We start from the raw sequence: 20,353 nt of genomic DNA, 5'->3' as shown, positions 1-20,353 counted from the left end.
GACCAGAAGCAGAGAGTTGGCATCTGCCTCCAGGCCATGTCCCCTCACCTGTGAACCTGCAAAGAGGCAAGTGGGGGGACCAAGCCCTGTGGTTTTCAACTGCACTCCAGGCCTCCACGAGGAACCCAGGGAAAGGGGGCCAGAGTTGGCAGCGTCTTCAGGAAGCAATTCCCCTTTACCTGCTCCACCAACGGGCCTCAGCATGAGATGCTGTCACAGAAGGGGCCCCTCTGCTGAGCCCAGGGACTTAGGGGTCACTGAAACCCTTCTGGGTCCAACTATCTACAACTCTGAGATGTGCCCCTTGTAAGACACCCTCCCTTTCTGTCCTCTCCCTTCCGTCCAACCTGCCCCTCCAACTCCATACACTTATGTCTGGCATCAGAGTTTCCATGTCTCTGATCACAGAGAAGGAGAGAGAGGTGCGGAGTGTACTTCAAGCAAGAAAATGAACATGTTTTTGTTCAGAATCAGGGAGGAGGTCAGAAATGAAAGGTCCCTTGGAGCCCCCTAAGGGAGCAACCAGGAAAACGAGGATCAATTCTCTTGAGGAGATTGTTTCTTAGTGGCCTGGGTGAAGAGCAGGTGTGGGGGAAGCAGGAGCGGTCGGCACACTGGCCACTTGAGCAGGTGGAAGTGGGGACCAGGTCTCAGCCCATCGCTGGCCTGGCTGGGCTGGGAACACTCAGACAAGAGAAGCTAAACTCGCATCTTCAAAGCATCTCTCGACAATGGTATCGTCTCTGAGAGCATCCATGCTCCTCTTGTGCAGAGCCCTGCTCTTCCTTAAATCTGGTATCAGCCCATTAGCAGCCCCTCGAAATCCTCGGAATGGCATGTGGGCAAAGACTCAATTCAATGAACACGTACTGAAGCCTGCTGTGCACCAGGGCCGGCGCTAAGGCACAAGGATACAGGCACAGCCCGTTGGCAGCTATCATGGTCCAGGAGTGGGATGGAGGAAATGCAACAGAACAGTGCAGGATGGATGGGACGTGTTCCCGTGACTCGATGAAAAAGGCAGAGACTTGAATTGGGATCATTCATTCGATCCACTTTTGAGGGGATCTGGGGTCTGGAAAGGACAATGACTGCTGCCCTAGCAGTTGCGGGCGGGTGGAGACCAGGCGTGCGCACCCATCACCACCACGCCAAGCAGAAGGTGGTCGGGGCAGACAACGGGCTGTGGGCGTTCAGAGGGGGATGTGCTTGCTTCCGCCCCAGGCAGAGATGCCGGGAAACAGTCTGGGAGCAGCTACCTGGGTCGTCCTCGCCCTGCCTGACCCTGGCTGTGAGAGCTGCTTAACCCCCTTTGTGTCTCAGGGTCATTATCTGGAAAGTGGGGATAATGACAGGACTGAGCTCACAGGGTCATTATGGGGATTAAAGGAGTTAATAAACGCGACGTCTTCCGGGGGAGCCTGGCACGCTGTCAGTGTTTGGTATTTCCGCATGCGTGTCCTGCAGACCGCTGAGGAAGGGGCGCTGCTGACTGATACAGACGATGTGGAGAGTCCAGACTTCCAGAGCAGGAAGGTCGGGGAGACCCCACTGTGGTTCAAACATGCAGCTGAGTGCACGTGTGGGGAAACCATCCCCTTGAACGTAGTGGTCTCTGCAAACTGAACTTCCTTTCATTTAAAAGCCTCTGATGTATGAAATATCCCTGGTCCAGTACCTTATCAAGGTAATATGTGACCAGTACTAACTTTGTACAGTTTCATCACAAATTAAACACTGGCCTGCTTAACACCAGGGAGGGTTGATTAACTGTCAGCCTGTGGCTGAAATTAACATGTATTTTTAAATTTCACATCAAGAGGATGAGGTGTCTGTATCCAACCAGTATTCATTCATTTGCGCCTAGAAGGGCTCCATCAGAATTCATTTAGAATCATGGAACAGTCACCCCTAGCAAGGTCCTACCTATGATAACACCCTTATTTTTAAGATGAGGAGACAGAGATGCAAAGACTTTAAGTGGGTGTCCTCAGTGTTACACAGCTTGGGAGACAGTGACCACAATCCAGAGTGACATGGGGACAGAATCGGGTGGCCGGGCTATGCTCTGGCCCAGATTAGGCATGTCTCTTCATGTACGCAGAGTCGGCAGCACATCTGTAAATAATTGTAAAATGTTCAGGGAAGCAGACTTCAATTCTAGCAGCCAAAATTGCCAGTCCAGACACTGAGCTCAGTGAAAGATTCCTTGTACCCAGCGGTCGGAGTCTCGTGGGGAGTGTGAGGTGGACAGCAAGGCCCTGGTGTTTCTCTACGCAGTCAGACCGATAAGGTAAGAACGCATTTCAGAGGGCACTGATTCGCTGTGTTAGAGATGTGCTAAATGGGTCACAGGGCTAACATGAGGACACAACCGAGTTATGAGACCAGGCACAGGGTGTGTACGATTAATGTTCTAAGGGTGGTGAGATACCAGAGGTTTAAAATCTGCTTTGAATTGTATTGCCTCACTAAATTATTGGGTGATGTCAGGCAGGATTCTTAACTTCTCAATGCTCATTTCCCTCAGGAAAAATGAGAATAATGAGCATGGAATAAGACCTTTTTTGTCTGTTTTTATAGCTCGAAGAAACTAAAAAATCATAATCATCCAAATTGTACATTTCAGATGAGGAAACTGAAGCCCAGAAAAGTCAAGTGACTAAAGGCACACGGCTAGTAACAGAGCAGAACACAGGGGACCTAGTTTATGGACTCCATGCCCTTTCCACAGAGTTCTATACTTATCTACAAAACTCTTTCAAATACTTAGATGAAAGTGTTCACGTTGTGAAACCAATGTGACCACATTAGAATCTAATTTCTGGGCTCTTTCCCTTTGTATCTGATGCTGCCTATAGCTTTGGCTGGCTGACACCTTGGTTCCTTCAGCAGAAACATTTCTGAAAAGCTATAGTACTTTAAAATGCCAACTGTAAAAGCCAGATTATTTGGTTTCTGGATGTGAGTCTTCAGAAGGAGATCATGTAGAATCGGGCCTGCACACCTGACCTGACGTCTTCTGAGGACTTTTCAGATACACGCTCTCTGACTTTCACAGATCAATTGCACGGCTCTGTAAACCACAAAGGGAGGTGTGGTGCAGTGTGTGGAAAGAGCATGAGGCTTTGGAGTGAGCTCGGCCTGGGTTTGAGGGCTAATTCTTTCAGCACTGATTCAGCAGATATTTACGCTGCGCCTCTTACGTGCCAAGCCCTGTGTGGTGCGACCTCGGGCGGGTCGTTTAACTTCCCTAAGCTTTGGTTTCCTCTTCTGTTAAATTAAGGTACTAAACCCTTCCTTTTAGCATTGTTCTGAGGATTAGAAATATGGTCTAAAAATGATTTCACACACAGTAGGGACTGGTAAATGGTGGCTGTTATTATTTCAGTTTGAGGCTGGGCCGCAAATATCCTAGAGATGGACAGTATATTACAGTTAAATTGACAAATAGAAAACCAGGCAAAAAAGAGACAGAGAGGCAAATATACAGTTAAAACATAGACAGAGAATCCAAAGAAAAAAGAGAAAAACTGAGCAAATATCTTATTTGTCACCTTTGGAGAAAACCTACAAATAACTAAAAATGTGTGTGTGTGTGTATGTGTGTATACACACACAACATATTCTTTATTATTTGCTTTCTTGGCATCCTAACCTATCAGAAGTGGAAGGAACTTAAACATTCCCCAGCTCAGTGTTCCTGTTTACAAAGGAGGAAACAGGCCAAGGGGCACAGGGACTGGGGAGGCCACTCAGCTCCTTCCTGACTCACCTGCATTCAGGACCCAGATTCCCCCCCACCGCTCCCTCTCACCATCTTGGCAAGGTGGTAAGATGAAAAGCATTTTTAGAATGCAGCAAAAGGTAACCCAGATCATGACTCTGCCAAAAGAATGTTATTCAAAAGGTCTTACTTAGTTCAATAGATAAAAGAATGAAGATTTAAAAACCTCTGATGCCTGCGAGTGGCACCCCCTGCTGGTGACAGAAGAGCGCGTCCGAACTGGGCCTATAGCCAGTGAAATTCCAAAATAGGTGAGGACCCATCAGGAGCCAAGCAGAACTTTCCAGATCAAGAGGAAAAGAGACACAGATATTTGGGAAGAGGGAGAGGGTGGGGGAAATGCAGGAACAGTTATAAGCCATTGTTAAAGGAATAGGCGGGGCTATCGTCACAAAAGTAACTTTACATGTGTTGCACTCATTTATTTTTCCTCTTTACGTAATTGAAAGAGTCTTGTTATTTCCTCCCCTGTTTTGAGTGGGGGTGGGGGAGAGGAGGATTTTTACCTCTTACTTTATACACCTGGGATATTTTAATTTTTAATTTTTAAAATATATTTCTTCTTTAAAAAAAAAAGTTTGGTTTCAGGGTGGCCCCAGACATCTGGGCATACTGTTTTTCCCTGGATTTAGTGTCTTGGCAGCTCCTTCTTACAATCCAGAGCACACAATTTGGAGAGGGTGCTGCAGCTCCTTGGAGGACACTGCCCTCTACTGGTCACAGGGACAGACGCACCAGCCAGACTCACCTGCCTGTCCCAGGCGGCTAACATCCAGACTGAGTAAAGACTCTCTAAGACAATGCCATTACCTCTTTATGATAAAATCTCCTGGCTTGACTATTAAATCCTTTTTTTTCTGATTCTGGAATTACCGAAGGCTGATATTTAACAGGAATGGAGGACTGTGTTGGATATGCAGCAGTAAAACCTAAACAAAAATAAGATAAAAATTAGCACAAAACAAAGAATTGACAAGTGCATAAAATCCAGGGCTATATATTGTTTTATTTTAAGTGGAATAGAAGAGAAAATTGCCTTTTGACAAGAGATAAACATGAAACTGGGTATTTTTTTTTTTTAAAAAAAGAACCCCTTGGTAATTTTTGGGTTTTCCCCTCTCCAGCTCTTAAGCTGGTGAGGCTTGGTTCCATAGCTGAAGCATATTGTTCCAGGGAAGAGGAAGGATCTGTTCTAGCCAAGGAGGGGGACACAAAACCACCTGGAACAGCCTTGGAAGAGGAGCCGGGTTGGAGGACACAGCAAGAGTCCTGACTCGCCCGGCCCAGAGGCACAGATCAGCAAAGCACCAGAAGGATTCAGAGAAGTCAGGAAGTCCCAGGGCAGGGCCCTGGGAAAAACCTGGGTAAGTTTAGGTTTCTGCTTTGAGCAGACATTGGGTGAAAAAGCAGAATGGGATCATTTATAGAAAACCAAGTGAAATTTATATACGTTGGGGTAGTGACGTATAAATGATGTATAAACTCCCCCTCCACCAGCTCCCCACACGTGGAGGAACGTCCACGGTTGTTAAGACTCCGTGGGGAGCATCAGTCTGCACGGCAGGCTGACTACAAACTCTAACCTGTGAGTGTAATAGGATCTGATTCCACTTTTCCACGTTTGGCTGCTGGCATCCTGCCTCTTCCCCATTTTGCTCCACATCTGGGCAAAGTGATGAGGAGGCCCGAAATCTCCCTCTTTTGGTACCAGTAGGAAGTTCAGACCACGGCAAACCCCTGCCCTCACTCCAGCCTCATGTCCTAACCACAATAAAACCCCCGAGCCAGACTCCTTTCCCTGCTCTCTCTAGCCATGCTTGAACCAGATTAGGAAGTCTGCCCTGCTGTCCCCAGAAAGCCTCCCTGTGTGAGTAATAAACCTTCTCATATCTCCTCGATGTGTGTGTGGCACCAGCAGTCTTGACTTTAAGCCAAATTTGGGGGGGGGGTCCATGCTGACTTGGCAAGACGTCCACAACCGCGGGCCAAATGATCTCAGCATGAGAATCCTAACCCTCAGAGAAAATATGTGTGCAGAACTGGAAAAAAATAACCAAGACAAAGAACAAGGGGTGTATCAGGGTGGGAGTGAGGCTGCTTGGAAACTGTCTTTAAGGCCATTTCTCAGTTTCTGAGTTTTTGGAAAAACAAAACTGCTTTTCAAAGAGGAAAGCCCCACACCATCAGGGACCTCAGAAGGTGTTTATATGAACCAGCTTGGAACCGATGTGGAAACTGAGGCTTAGAGGGATGAAGTTACTCATGGGAATCACAGAGCCATTCAGTAGAGTAGCTGGGGTTCGAATGAGCCCAGGCTCTTCAAGTCTAAGCAGTCCTTCCTCTTCCAGGGTCTGGCCCACAGGAAGGACTCAATAAAAGAAGCAGCGAAAACATGGGGACAGCACGATCTAGCTTTCTTTGCCTGGGTTGAGGATGAAGCAAGTAAAAGAAGCAGAATATATGTTTGGTTAGAAGACATCTGGAGATATCAATAGATGGTATATTTATTCTTTTCCTCTCTTCTCCCTCCCTCCTACCCCCCCCTTCCCCAATTCAAGTGGGTGGCTGGCTCTGTATTTTTTCTCGAAGGAAGCTAGAGAGCCTACTAGAAAGCGGTAGATACAAGACTTCCTAGCTCTGGTTTCTAAAAGTCTAAGCCCACAGAACAACTGAGAGAGATTACAGAGGAGACAGAAAAGGAAGGGGGTTTATTTTAAAAAGGTAAAAGGAGGGACATTCCCCTGGGGGAAGGGAAGCTTCCTCTCTGACTGAAAAGGAGATCGAACACTTTGGCTTTTGCCCACGGCACAACGGCATGTATCAGAGCTACCTTCTTGATGAGAACAGAAAAACAGGATTTTAAAAAACACTCCATGTAACTGAACTTCCATTTCCAAATAAAATGGAACCTAGCTGGAAAAAAAAAGTTAAAAATGGACAAAATACATGAAACAATGGTTTTCAAGACATTAGACACCAGGCAACAAAGGATAGGGGTCCTTGGAGATGGGAAACAAATGAGGAAGCAAGAAGATTGCACCCAGATTACTGCCTTGAGAAAGTCTGCAGGCACAGCATGGAAAGGAGGAACCCAGGTGGGGCCTGGGGGTCTTCTTGAGTTGAAGAGATAAACCTGGGAGTCCAGAAAGGCCAGACGGTGCAGAGAACCGGAGAAGAGAGGGCTGCGCAGAGAAGGAGTTCTGGAGACCTGCACTGGGTTCCCTTCAACCAGTTTCCTGGGTACTGATCAGCACATGAATGTGAGAAAACTACCCAAGCCTGGAGAAAGAATGCCCTGAAAGAATGAGAGTAAACGATGCCTGAACACTGGGAACAGGAAAAGGGTCAGAGTGGAAAACCGTAATTCATGGAATACAAGGAGAATACACAGAGGGGTTTTGCCTCAGAAACAGGGTAAAATTACCCTTGGACTAAACGCTGCTCTGGGTCCAGCTCACAAAGCTTAGAAGCAAGACTTGAAAAGATCAGACTGTTTCCAAGTAATTTAGCTGCATCCCAGAATAAAGCACAAGAATTTATAGGACTACTGAAATATACAGCACCCAACAGGTAAAAATATCTCACATTCAATAAAAAACTAATGGACGTGTGAAGAAGGAAGAAAATACAATTCATAATGAGGAGAAAACAGACAACTGATCAACACCAACTCAGAAATGATACAGACGATAGAATATAAGATCATTACATTATTATAATAATGATCATATTTGATATGTTCAAGAAGCTGGAGAAAAGATAGAACATACTAATAGGGACATGGAAGATATAAAAAAGATCCAAATCAATCTTTCACTCTACAGGTGAAAACTAAAGTGTCTGAGATTAAAAATACACTAGATGAGATCAACAGCAGACTAAATAGCACAAGAGAAAAAGACTAGTGAACTTGAAGACACTGAAATAGAAATTATCCAAAGTAAAACACAGAGAGAAAAAGGACTAAAAAGGTCAGAGTATCAGTGAGCTTTGTGAAAACTTTAAGGAGCCTAATCCACGTGTGATCAGATGTGGGAGAGAGGAAATAGAAAAGAGATTTCAAGAAAAAAATGGCTGAAATTTTCCAAATTTGATAAAAACCATAAACCCACAGATCCCAGAAAGTCAGTGAGCCTCAAGCACATGAAACAGAAATAAAACCAAACCAAGGCACATAATCACTGCGATAAAGAGAAAAATATTAAAATCAGGCAGAGAAAAAAGACACATTACATACAAAGAAACAAACATAAGGATGATAGCAGATGATTGTTAGAAACAGCATCTGTAAGGTACTGGAAGGAAAAGAATTGTCAGCCCAGAATCCTGTACCCGGTAAAAATATCTCTCACATTTGAAAGCAAAATAAAGACTTTTGAAGATATTAAAAGCTGAGAGAATTAATCACCAGCAAGCTGGAACTACAAGAAATGTTTAAAGGGAGTCCTTCAGGCAGAAGAAAAATGATCCTAGTTGGAAATCTGGGTCTACATGAAGGAACGAAGAGCTCCGGAAATGTAAATAATGTGAATATAAATTGATACATTTAGATATAAGTATAAAGTGTAAATTGTTTTAAAAGTAATTGACAATTTAAAGCAGAATAATAACTGTATTGTAGGACTTATATGTGGAGGTAAAATGTTTGACAACAATAGCAGAAAGGCAAGGAAGGGAAAAATAAAAATAAACTGTGGTAAGGTTCTTCTGCTCTATGTGAAGTGTAATAATATCACTTAATGGTAGGATGTGATAAAGCTGAAGGTATGTATTACACACTCTAGCGCAGATCAACAGGCTTGTTCTATAAAGGGCCAGACAGTAAACAGCTAAGGTACCACAGGCCATACAGTCACTGTCGCAGCTGCTCAGCTCTGCCGTTACAGAGAGAAAGCAGCACAGACGACAGATGGCCAGAGACAACCGTGTCCCAGTAACATTTCATTTACAGAAACAGGCAGCAGAGGGGAGGGTATAGCTCAAGTGGTAGAGCGCATGCTTAGCATGCATGAGGTCCTGGGTTCAATCCCAGTACCTCCTCCAAGAATAAATAAATAAACCTAATTACCTCCCCTCACCAAGAAAGAAAGAAAGAGAGAGAGAAAGAAAAGAAAGAGACAGCAGGGGTCAGACCAAGCTCAAGGGCCAAAGCTTATCAACCTTTGCTCTAAAGTAACCACTAGCAAAACACTGCAATATTCCTGAGAAGCCAACAAAGGAGAGAAAATGAAACAACAACAATAAATACTCAGTACAAAAGAAGCCAGTAAAAGTAAATAAAGAACATATGGGACAAATAGAAAGCAAATCTATAGGTGGCAGGCTTAAACTCACATTCTAATAGTCATACTAAATTTAAATGGTCTAAATATCCCAATTAAAAGAGATGGTCAGATTGGATAAGAAACACCTAACTATATGCTGCCTACAAGAAATACACTTTAAATATAAGCCCAGGAATAGGTTGAAAGTAAAAGTATTGGAAAGGATAGGCTCTGCTGTCAAAAGAAAGCTAGATGTTAACAGCAGACAAAGCAGATTTCAGAGCAAAAAATATTACCTGCAATGAAGGGGGTAACTTCATAACGGCTAAGGTGTCAGTTCCTCAAGAGGATATAACAATTCTAAATGCTGATATGCTCAATAAAAGAAATTCAAAATAAAGGAAATACAAACTGATAGAACCACATGAAGAAATAGAACATTCCACAATTACTATCAGAGATTTCAAAGTCCCTCCCTCAATAATAAAGAAGTAGCTAGAAGATCAATAAAGATATACAAGATTTGAGCAATACTATTATCCAACTTGACCTGACATTTACAGAACAATCCACCTATCAGCTCTATACAACGTATTCTAGAAAACTGAAGAGAAAAAGACATTTCCCAAATGATTCTATGAGGCCAGCATTACCCTGATTCTAAAACCAGACAGAGTTGTTACAGGAGGTGAGGGGAATCACTACAGATCATTAACCTTCATAAATGTACAGGCAGAAGTTTTCATTAAAGTGTTAGCAAATTAAACCTGACAATATGTAAAAAAGATAAGATACCATGATCAAGTGAGGTTTATCCCAGTAATCCAAAGATAGGTCAACATTTGCAAATCAACGTAATTCACCATATTGACAAACTGAAAAAGAAAGATTGAATGATCATCTCAAGAGATGCAGAATGGACTCATATAACATGCACTCTCTTTTTCTCTGGCTTCTTTCACTGAGCACAATTATTTTGAGATTCATCCATGTTGAAGTATCAATCCTTAATTACCTTTTATGGCTGAGTAGTATTCCACGGTAGAGAAATGTGATAATTTTTTATCCATTTTGACAGAAATTTGAATTGTTGCTAGATTGGAAGTATTTCAAAGAAAGCTATTACCAATGTTCAACAACAAGTCTTTGAATGGACCAAAGTTTTCCTTTCTCTTGGGTAAATACCTAGCAGTGGAATGGCTAGATCTTATGTTTAACTTTTTAAGAAACTGCCAAATTCTTTTCCAAAGTTGTTGTATATTTGTATGTCTCTGCCATTAGTGTATGAAAGTTACTGTTACTTCACATCCTCATCAACAATGGGCAGTCTTTTTAATTTCAGCCGTCTCATTAGATGTGTAGTGGTATCACATTGTGGCTTTAATCTGCATATCCCTAATGACTAATGATGTTGAGCATTTCTTCATATGCCATTTGCTGTTTATCTTTTTTTGGGGGGGGGTGAAGTGTCTGTTTAGTAAGTGGAGAAAGCAGTCTGTAAAATTCAATATTCTTTTATTATCAAAAAAATGCTAGCAAACTAGGAATAGAAGCCAATTTCCTTAATCTGATAAAACGTATCTATGACAAAGTCTACAACAAACATAATACCAAAAGCTTTCTCTTGAGATAGAGAATGAAACTAGGTTGACTGTTATCATACTTCTATTCAACACTGTACTGAAGGCCTCTAACCAGCACAAAGGTCAAGAAAAATAAATAAAAATGTATAGATCAGAAAGGAAGGAAATAAAGCTGTCATTATTCATAGATGCCAAGACTGTATATGGAAAAATTTCAAAACAGCCTATAGACAACCTACTAGAGGTTATGACTGAATTTAGCAAGGTCAATATAGAAAAATCAATTAATTTTGTTTCTATACCAGCAGCAAACAATCAGAATATGAAATTTAAATTGTACCACTTATAATAGCATAAAAATCAAATATCTAGAATAGATACAAAGAAAATATGCAAGGGCTCTATGTAGCAAACTAAAAAAAAAATTATTGAGCAAAATTTAAGAAGACTTAAATAAAAGAAAGGATACACATGGTTGGAGAACTCAATATTGTAAAAATGTAAATCAGCCCCTAAACTGATTCCTAGAATCAATGCAATCCAAATCAAAATGACACAAGGGATTTTTTTTATAACATTAATGTGCTGATTCTAAAATTTATATAGAAGTGAAATAGGGCCAAGATAAACATAGTACATAGTTGAAGGACTTACACTATTAGATTAAAAATTTGTTATAAAGTTACAGTAATTAAGACAGGGTGGTATTTGAAAAGAATAAGGACCTGCATATACACAGACACTTGATTTACAGCAGTGACAGCACTGCAGAGCAGCAGAAAAAGAATGCTCTTTCAATAAGTGGTTCTGGGTCAACTGGATATACATACTGAAAACGAGGATGTGGACATCTATTTTACACCATACACACAAACAATTCCAAGTGAGTTGTAGGTCTCAATGTGAAAGGTTAAATAATACAGTTACTAGAAGAAATTATTTGGGGATAGGCAAAGATTTCTTAAATTGGACAGACAGACTTACACACTAACTATAAAGCAAAATATTGATTAAATGGACTATGTTAAAATTAAGAGCTTCTATTTATTAGCACACCATTAAGAGAGTGGAAAGGAAAATCAGACTGAAGGAAGAAATTTACTTTACTGACAGCCAACAAATAGACACATTTTTAGAATGTTATCAAGAACCCCTAAGAAAAGAAAAACTCAATAGAAAAAAATGGGCGAAAAACTTGAACAGTCACTTCTTCAAAGAGAATATCCTAAAAGTCAGCCTATATATGAAATGGTGCTCAATCTTATTCAAAGGACAGTGCAGATTAAAACCACTAAAATGTTGGTGAGGATGTGGAGAAACTGGAATTCTTATATACTGCTTGAGGACATAAAACTTGCATAACCACTTTGGAAGACAGTTCAGCATATCAGCTAAGCTGATCCTAAACATACCCTATGACCCAGCAATTCTACTCCTAGGTATAGACCCAAAGAATATAAACATATATGTCCCGAAAGAAATGAACAAGTATAGCTATAAAAGCTTTTAGTCATAGTAGTTCAAAACTAGAAATAATCCAAATATCCTTCAGTAGCATGATGGCTAAAAAAAAATTGTGGTATATTCAAAGAAAAAATTCATAGCGATGAAAACAAACTAATGACTGATACATGAAATATGAAGTTAAATCTCTAAAACATGAGAAAAAAAGCCTGAGAGAAAAGAGTTCATACTGTATGATTCCAATTAATACAAAGTTCAGAAACAGACTAGGGTAAGGAATGAGATTAGCGGTCAGGAGAGCTGTAGTGTTTACATTTACAGAGAAGGGGGATAATGCCTGGGAAGGGACAAGACAAGGGCTTCCGGGATGCTGCTGGTAGTCCATCTCTGGGTCTGAGAAGTGATTCCATAGGTGGTGGTTTCTTTGTGACCAGTCATTAAGCTGTACAATTATGCTTTGTTTCTGAATATATATATATATATATAAAGCTCCTAGTTAAAAGTATTAAAGAAAAAGAGAGAGCACTAAATCAAAAACGGGAGGAAGAAATAGAGGTCCGGCTGTTGGTCTGAGAGCAGCAGGGACGCTAGAAGCCCACCAGAGAGGCAGTTATACCCCCAAGAGAAAAAGCAGTGGACTGAGTGAGGCTTTGCGCTGAAGTTTCCAGCCTCAGCAATGATTCCTAAGCCCCGGGGGTAGTCCGGGATTAGCGCACACTAATAAAACCAAAGGGAGTACATGGGCTGAGACAGTGGCGCTCTCTCACCTGTCTGGGTGGGTGACCTATGATCTGGGTACCTCTCTCCTCCCTCACCCAGCCCCCCATCATCACAACACCTCTTTCTACTGAGAAAGATCAAAACCTTGAAACAAGGAGGGCATAGGATTTGTGCCCAAAATGGCTGGAGTTATACGTCCCAACAACCCAGCAGAATGGGGGCTTGGGTTCAGTTTTAGGAAATAAAGAAAGAAAGATCGCTTTCTCCTTTTCCCTCTCCTCATCCTTGCTTCCCATAGTTTCTTCCTAATCATCACCCGAGAGGGAGTGGGGCAACGACCAAAGCAATGTATTTGATATCCTTAAGGCTGGTCTTGTGGGCATAACCCAGGATTTACTGTAGTCCCCTAAATTTTGCTCTTCTGTACCAAAAGGGACATATATCAGGAGCTCTCTCCTCCCCACCAAAGACCTCTGTTATAAAATTCACTAAACCTTTGTGTACTTTGTTAGCCTTTCGGGAATATTTTTTGCCAGGATGTTGGTCTTTTTGTGTGGAGTTGTCCATCTTAGCAAAGTTCTATGATATATTCCATTTGCTTGATGAAAAACTTGACTACATGTTCTTCTAAGCACCTGAAATAGCAAAATACAGCATTTATAGAGATCATTTCACATGCCTGTTAATTATGTTGATTGAGTTCTGCTGTATCTGCAGGATAAACCAAGAAATCTTGTGGGTAGAGGCTGATTTTTACCAAGTTCTATGACCCCAAATCCCAAACATATTGCACTACCCTCAGTGGGAACTCTGTAAGTGTTCACGTTGATGTTGTTTACAGAGCTCCTTAAGGCTCGAGTTTTTTAAATTTATCTTTATTGAGATAACTGACATAAAACATAGTTCATCAGTTCAAAGTATCTAATTCTAAGTTTTGGCAAATGTTTACAATTGTGTTAGATAACACCACAATTAAGATATAAATATATCCATCCCCCCAGAAAACGTTCCCTGTGTCCCCTTGCTGTCAATGCCCTCCCAACCCTGGCATCTGGTAACCACTGCTTTGCTTTCTGTTACAATAGCCGCCTTTTCTAGAATGTCACACGCGTAATCATACAGTATGTACCGTTTTGTGTCTTTTTCACTTAGCACAATGCTTTTGAGATTCTTCCATGCGGTAGCATGTATCAATAATTTGTTCCAGTTGCTACACGTCCTCACCAACACGTTTGGTGAGTCTTACCAATTTTAGACATTCCAGTGGTTGTATGGTGGTGTCTCATTGTCATTTTAATTTGTATATTTTCATGTGCTTGTTTGCCTTTTGTCTACCTCCTTTGGTAGACCATTTTTTTTAAACAATTGGGTTATCTTATTTTTGAGTTGTAAAAGTTCTTAATATTCTGGATACAAGCCCTTTATCGTAGGTGTTTTGGAAATATATGCTCCCAGTCTGAGGCTTGCCTTTTCATTTTCTTAACAGTGTCTTTTGAAAAGCAAAAGTTTTAATTTTGATCAGGTAGAATTTATCAATTCTTTTCTTGCTGTTTTTCTCTCTGTGCTTCATTTGGATACTGTATATTATCTTCAAGCTCACTGATCTTCTGTAGTGTCTAATCTGCTGTTAATCCCATCTATTGATTTTTTATTTCAAATATGCACTTCTCATCTCTAGAAGTTACATTGGGGTTCTTTTAAAATCATATTTTCTATTTCTATCTCCATCTTGTTCATATTTTCCTTTACATATCTGAGCATATTTGTAAGATTCATAATATCTGCTTTAAGGTCCTTTTCTACAAATTCTATGATCTCTGTTATTTCTGGGACTGTTCTTACTGATTGAATTTTTCTTATTGATTTTTCTCTTGCACATATGTTATATTTTCCTGTATCTTTTCAGGTCCAGTAATTTTATATTGGACACTGAACATTGTGAGTTTTACACAGTTGGGAACTGGATTTTGAAGTATTTCTGCAGAGTGTTGCTTTTTTTTTTTTTCCTGGCACAATTTTCAGCAACTTACAGACCCATTTCAGCTTTCCAGCTTTTTAAGCTTTGTTATGGTAGAATCAGAACAGCTTTTATTCTGGGGATAATCTATCTCCACCACTAAGAAGTGATGTTTCCGTGGACTCTACCAAATCAACCCCCATCTAATACAGTGTCTCTCTACTCTGATTTATGGGCAGGCAAATATTCTCAGTTCTGTGTAAGTCTGTCCCAGAAATGGTTCAGCCTCCCGCTTTCTGGCAGTTCCTTCCCCAGTCTTAGTTTCGTCTCATGCATGGGCAGATCACTACTCAGCCAAAGACGTGAGGAGAACTCTTTTCCTATTTCTGAAATTTTTCTGTGTAGGTCCCTCCTCTCTGATGTTCTACCCTGTAAGTTACAGCCTCTTTGGGCTCCCTGAACTCTGATTTCTATCTCCCCATCTCAGAAAGCTGGACTTCGTGTGGGTTTCCCTCTCCCTGAACTGTGACCCAAAAACTTCCCTTAGCACTAAACTGGAGTAATTGTGGGGCTCACCTTGTGTTTTTCCTCTTTCAAAGATTACAGTACTGGGCTCCCTGTTGTTCAATGTCTGGAAACAGTTGTTTCATATATTTGCATATTTTTTAGTTGTTAACAGCAGAAGCATTGATTTAATTTTCATAAGTTAATCTTTCGTGAACAAACTTGAGTTTTACTTTGCTCACCTTTTTTTCATAAGGAACTTATACCATTTATAAACAGTAATGAATGAAGGATTGAATAAATGATGTTAAGCTTCACCAACCTTTGCTCCTTCAGTATGTATCCTTCACTTTATTCTATTACCCTCACAGCATCAATTCTCAATCATTTTTGGTTCACAAGCCATACTAAAAATTTAATATTTAATATAATTATTGGCAATACACTCAAAGAAATTAAAAACAACAGAAACTGGTCAATAATGATCAAAGCACAATCACTAGTCTAGTTTACTAACGTCCTTTAAGGTCTATAAAAGCAGCTATTGATCACTTATCACCTTTCAGTGCTGTGTTGTTGTAAGAATGATCAATTTCCCTAGCTGCAACAAAGCTGTTATTTTTTAAATGCATTAGTGTGCTAGAATTATGGATGATTAGAAAAAAATGTAAGCTTCCTATTATAATGGTAATATGTACATATTGTCACATTTTTGAAAAATATAAAAAATCAAAAAGATTTTGTAAAAACAATCCATATTTCTACCACCTAAGGACAACACTGTTAATAATGCTTTCCAGCCTTGTTACTGCATACCTGTGAAGCCAGAATGAGAGAAAGTGCAGCCCAGGTGTGAATGGAGCACTGCCCAGATGTGCCTCACTGTTGCATGTGCTTGTGTAACTGTTCATGGCAGGATATCATGGGTCTGGAATCTAAGAAAGAGCAATGAAAATACATCACCTTCCTAATCAACAGCATATGTTTAAGCAATTCCCAGGTGAGGGCCGTGCAGTGCTCAGTAGTATCCAGTCTTGTGTTCAAGGTTAATAGTCCTGGGTTCTGCCACTTAATAGTTCTGATTGTGGATGAGTCACTTGACCTTTTGAACCCATTTCCTCCTCCATAAACTGAGATTGATAACTGTACCTTCCTCCCAAGATACTTGTGAGGATTAAATACGATGATCCACAAGTAGTTAATGTTGCCTGGCCTACAGTAGGTTTTTATCAATATTAGGTAATAATATATATGCTGGGATAATAATATTAACAGCTTAAAATTATAGCTATCATTTCTTGAGCCCTTACACTCCTAAAGCCTTGTGTAGACTACTTCACGCAATCCTTACCATAATCCAGTGAGGTAAAATGGATTTTCATTTTGCAGATGAGAAAACTGAGATTCAGAAGGGTTAAGTGACTTACTCAAGGTCACACTAGAAGAGGTGGAATCAGGCTTTGAACCCAGGAAGTCTGCCTTCTGCTTGCTCTTAACCACTACAGTAACCTCTAAGGCAGCATACGCTAAATGTTAACATGTTAAAATTTGACATTTACCACCCCTGAGTGTGTGTGGTTGGTGTCTTAAAAGTTAGGATATTGCATAGACTTTTCAAATGTAAAGCAAATATTTGAGGCTGTCTTGAATTTTCACAGAATTCTGGGGTTCCCTAGAATGCAGTTTGAAAATTCCTGAGGCAGTTCATTTTTGCATAGTTCTAATTGTTAGAAAATTCCTGCCTATATCAAAGCTGATCTCTCTCTCTCTCTTTTTTTTTTTTTTACCTTTCCTAATTTCAACCCTTTAAATCTGCTCAGAATGTCTTCTCTTCCACATTAGTGAGTTTCGAAATGCAGGTCATAGCTGGTAGTCTTTTGTGAAGTTTTTGTGTTATGTGCATATGTGTGTGTGTGTGTGTGTGTGTGTGTGTGTGTGTGTGTGTGTGTGTGTGTGTGTGCTGGGTCACAATAAAAAATGCATTTCTTACCACGCGTCACGTTTGAAAAGTTTGAAAGCCACTATGACTTTGTGAAGTATATGAAGGTAGCTGTCATATCCCACAATCTAAAGACTCATCCTCTTCTTCACAAGGGACCTCTTCAGCTTCCACAATACACTTGAAATACGGGATTCCTCCCCTCACTACACTGGGCAGCATTCTCTGGCCCTGTCACCAAATTCATCTGGGTCTCTCCTCAAACCATCTTTGGGACAACTTTCTTGACCACTCTCTCTTCAGAAGCACCACCCATCTGCCACTAGCTCCTGACCCTGCCTTATTTTTCTCAAAGCACTTTTCACTACCCAACATCATATTTTATACATATTAATTTGCTTATGATGTTCCCCAATAAAATGTTCATCACTGAATGTCCAGTCAGTTTCCTGGCCCATAGGAGTTGCCCAATAAATATTTGTGGATTGAATGAATGGATGAGTACTAGGAGTAGACCTATCTTATCAATAATGTGTATAGATGTACTCATAATACAACTCTTCCCATCAGGAGCTACATTCTATTAAGATTTAACTCACATGATTATAACTATAGGCATGTTTTAATTCTACCACCTCTAAAACCCTTTATTATTTATCTTATAGTATTATCACATATTTCACACATTCATACATGTGTATTACTGTACAGAATATACCAATTTTTCCTCACCATGTATACTGTTACCTTTATGTGAAATTTCATGGGATCTGCATGAGTAGTTTTGACTTTATGAGATCTTGATTGATTCAGTTATAAGGCCTGGATTCAGTTATATGGTGCATCTTGGAAGTATTTTGCAGTTTTCAAAGCATTCTCAGGTAAATAATTCACTTGGTATTCTTCTTAAGCTGAGAAGACCTGTCAGAGGGCTGCAAGATACTTTAGCAGCCAACTAGTGACTTCCAGATTCCAATCACACCCTTTTCTTTTACAGATGGATAAACTGAGGCTCCAGGCAGGGAAGACGTTTGCAGAGGGACACTCAAGGAGACCGAGTGGACCTGGGATTAGAATTTAGCTCTCTACTAGCCATCCACTGCCCGGCACCAGAGCTCTCAAACGTTTGTGCACTCGCACCGCCTGGGGCAGGAGAGTCAGATGAACACGCCCCTCACCAGAGCTCTGTGGGTAAGGAACGCCCCGGTTATTATCACCATTTTTCAGGTGGGTACTCTGAGGGCACACCTCCAGGAGGAGCACCTCCAACGGCGGCTCTTCTGGCCCTCGGGGCATCACCAAACTCATGGCACCGAAATTCTGCACCCACCTGGCAAGCCGGGGTCTCATTGGGCGTCCCATGCGCTGCGCCAGGTCCTCCTCCTCACAACTCCGGGATCCGTCCCCAAACCGGGCCTGCTTCCTACCTCGTCGGGTCCCCTGGGTTGAATCTGGCCAGCTAGCCTCCTTATCGCTATGGCAACCACAGGCCTAACATTCTGGAGTCCCCTTTCTGCCCACCTCCTGATGAATCCTAGCCAATGGTGTCCTCTGTTTCTTTCGCGTGAAAAGTTACTGGCCAATGATCAGAAGCATTTCAATAACCGCACGGAAGCTGCCAGAATTTTAGGGTTCGGTTTACCCACGTCAGGACCGGTGCGGAAACTTAATAGGGGTTTGTCTAGGCAACCCCTCAAAAACCTTGTGATAGGCCAAAAGCCTTAGAATTTTGCTCACTCAGAAATCCTACTTCAAGGAATAAACCTAAAAGAACTAACATTCATCCAAGCCCTGTTTTTAACCGCCAAAGAAAAAAAAGTCTGATAAGGGCAGCCATACAGTGTTCCTTGAGCCCCTCTTTATACACGTCAGAGTAATCACAGTGATCTTGTCACTCCCCTGCTTAGAATCCTCTAAGGGCTCCCCTTTAAACTTAGGATGAAATCCAAACATCTACATATAAGCTACCCCTGACCCGTCCCTCCGATCGCAGTTCCTACATCCCACGCCACAGAAAAATCTCGCACCAGCTGCGCTGTCCTTTGGGTAGTTCCTACAACATGGCAACCTCGTTTTGCTCTCCGGTGCTCCCTCTGAGCTCGCTTGTCGTCAGGGTCTGAACCACAACTAGCTTTTTCTCATCATCGAGGTCTCTGTCCAAATGTCATGTCTTCATCTGTAAAATGGGCGTGAGCCCTGTGTCTCACTGAGAGGGTGGTTGAGAGGATCTGAAATAAAATGCACGTGAATGAAGAGGCAGAAGCCCCATGCACGTATTATTTTTTGATCCAACCCATTTAAAATTTTTTAATTTAATTTTTAAATTGAAGTATAATTGCTGTACATTGTATGTTACGTGGTACAGTATAGAGATTCACAATTTTTGAAGGTTATACTCATTTATAGTTATTTAGTTTTTATAGTTTATTTATGGTTATTATAAAATATTGACTATATTCCCCTTATTGTATAGTAAGTGTATCCTTGTAGCAATTATAATTATTACAGTTGCACATTATGGAAGCAGTCACCAAGTGCTAGGCTTATTGGAGGACCTTAAGTATCGCTGAACTGCGGGCGTACTGGGAGGGCTGGTATATAGTGCTGCTAACAAGTGTTACAGGAGGGCGGGCAAGGATTTGTATGTCCCCGTGGCTTTAGGGGGGAACTGGGCCTTGAAGAAAGAAGTGTAGGGTATCTGGTGAGAGCGTGGGGTGAGGGAACAGCAGGAGTAAAGCAAAGGCCCGGCGGTGGCTCTGAGGATAAGGAGGGAGGACACCCGGCAGGCTGCCCACTTGTAGGGCGGGTGGAATGAGAGTCACCTGAGCTCTCCAGACAGAGTCGGGGAGCAGGGTTTTGTTCGGACGTCCTGCCTGTGGCCGCTAGAGGGGACCTTCTCCAGGTGAGCGCATAGCTTCTGCCGGGCGCCGCCTCCCCAAGGCTCTCCCACTACGCTTCAAGCAAGCTTCGCCGCCCAGCCAACGCCTGAGGGAATGTCCCGCCCACCCACCTCTTCGCAGCCACTAGGCTGCGCAAACTGCCCGCCAGCTTTTGACTGGCATGCAATCTGGCAAATCAAATCGAGGCCATTGGAAGCAACACACTGCAGCAGTCCGGCAGCTCTAGTTCGGGAAG

At 41.7% G+C, this 20,353-nt stretch overlaps 1 protein-coding gene across 5 annotated transcripts in view; it reads right to left on the bottom strand.

The window, feature by feature from the left end:
* Nucleotides 1-18,694, bottom strand: part of STPG1 (sperm tail PG-rich repeat containing 1) — a 42,825-nt gene extending 24,131 nt beyond the window's left edge. For 3 of the 5 annotated variants that reach the window (XR_012079400.1, XR_012079401.1, XM_072975105.1), the window contains exons 1-4: nucleotides 18,549-18,694; nucleotides 16,096-16,214; nucleotides 13,313-13,453; nucleotides 4,598-4,716 (exon numbers count right to left, since the gene is read on the bottom strand). Coding sequence is in view for 2 of the 5 variants with exons in the window: in XM_072975105.1 (XP_072831206.1) it covers nucleotides 4,598-4,716; nucleotides 13,313-13,385 (192 nt within the window). In the remaining 3 variants the exon portion in view is untranslated. The remainder of the gene's footprint in view (nucleotides 1-4,597; nucleotides 4,717-13,312; nucleotides 13,454-16,095; nucleotides 16,215-18,548) is intronic. The other 2 variants (XM_072975107.1, XM_072975106.1) reach the window with 2 other exon arrangements.
* Between the last annotated feature and the right edge of the window lie 1,659 nt (nucleotides 18,695-20,353).

This window comes from Vicugna pacos, chromosome 13 (genome assembly GCF_048564905.1).
Source record: "Vicugna pacos chromosome 13, VicPac4, whole genome shotgun sequence".
Taxonomy (NCBI): domain Eukaryota; kingdom Metazoa; phylum Chordata; class Mammalia; order Artiodactyla; family Camelidae; genus Vicugna; species Vicugna pacos.
The sequence above is the reverse complement of the archived record's forward strand: the minus strand, read 5'-3'. Positions and strand labels throughout refer to the sequence as shown.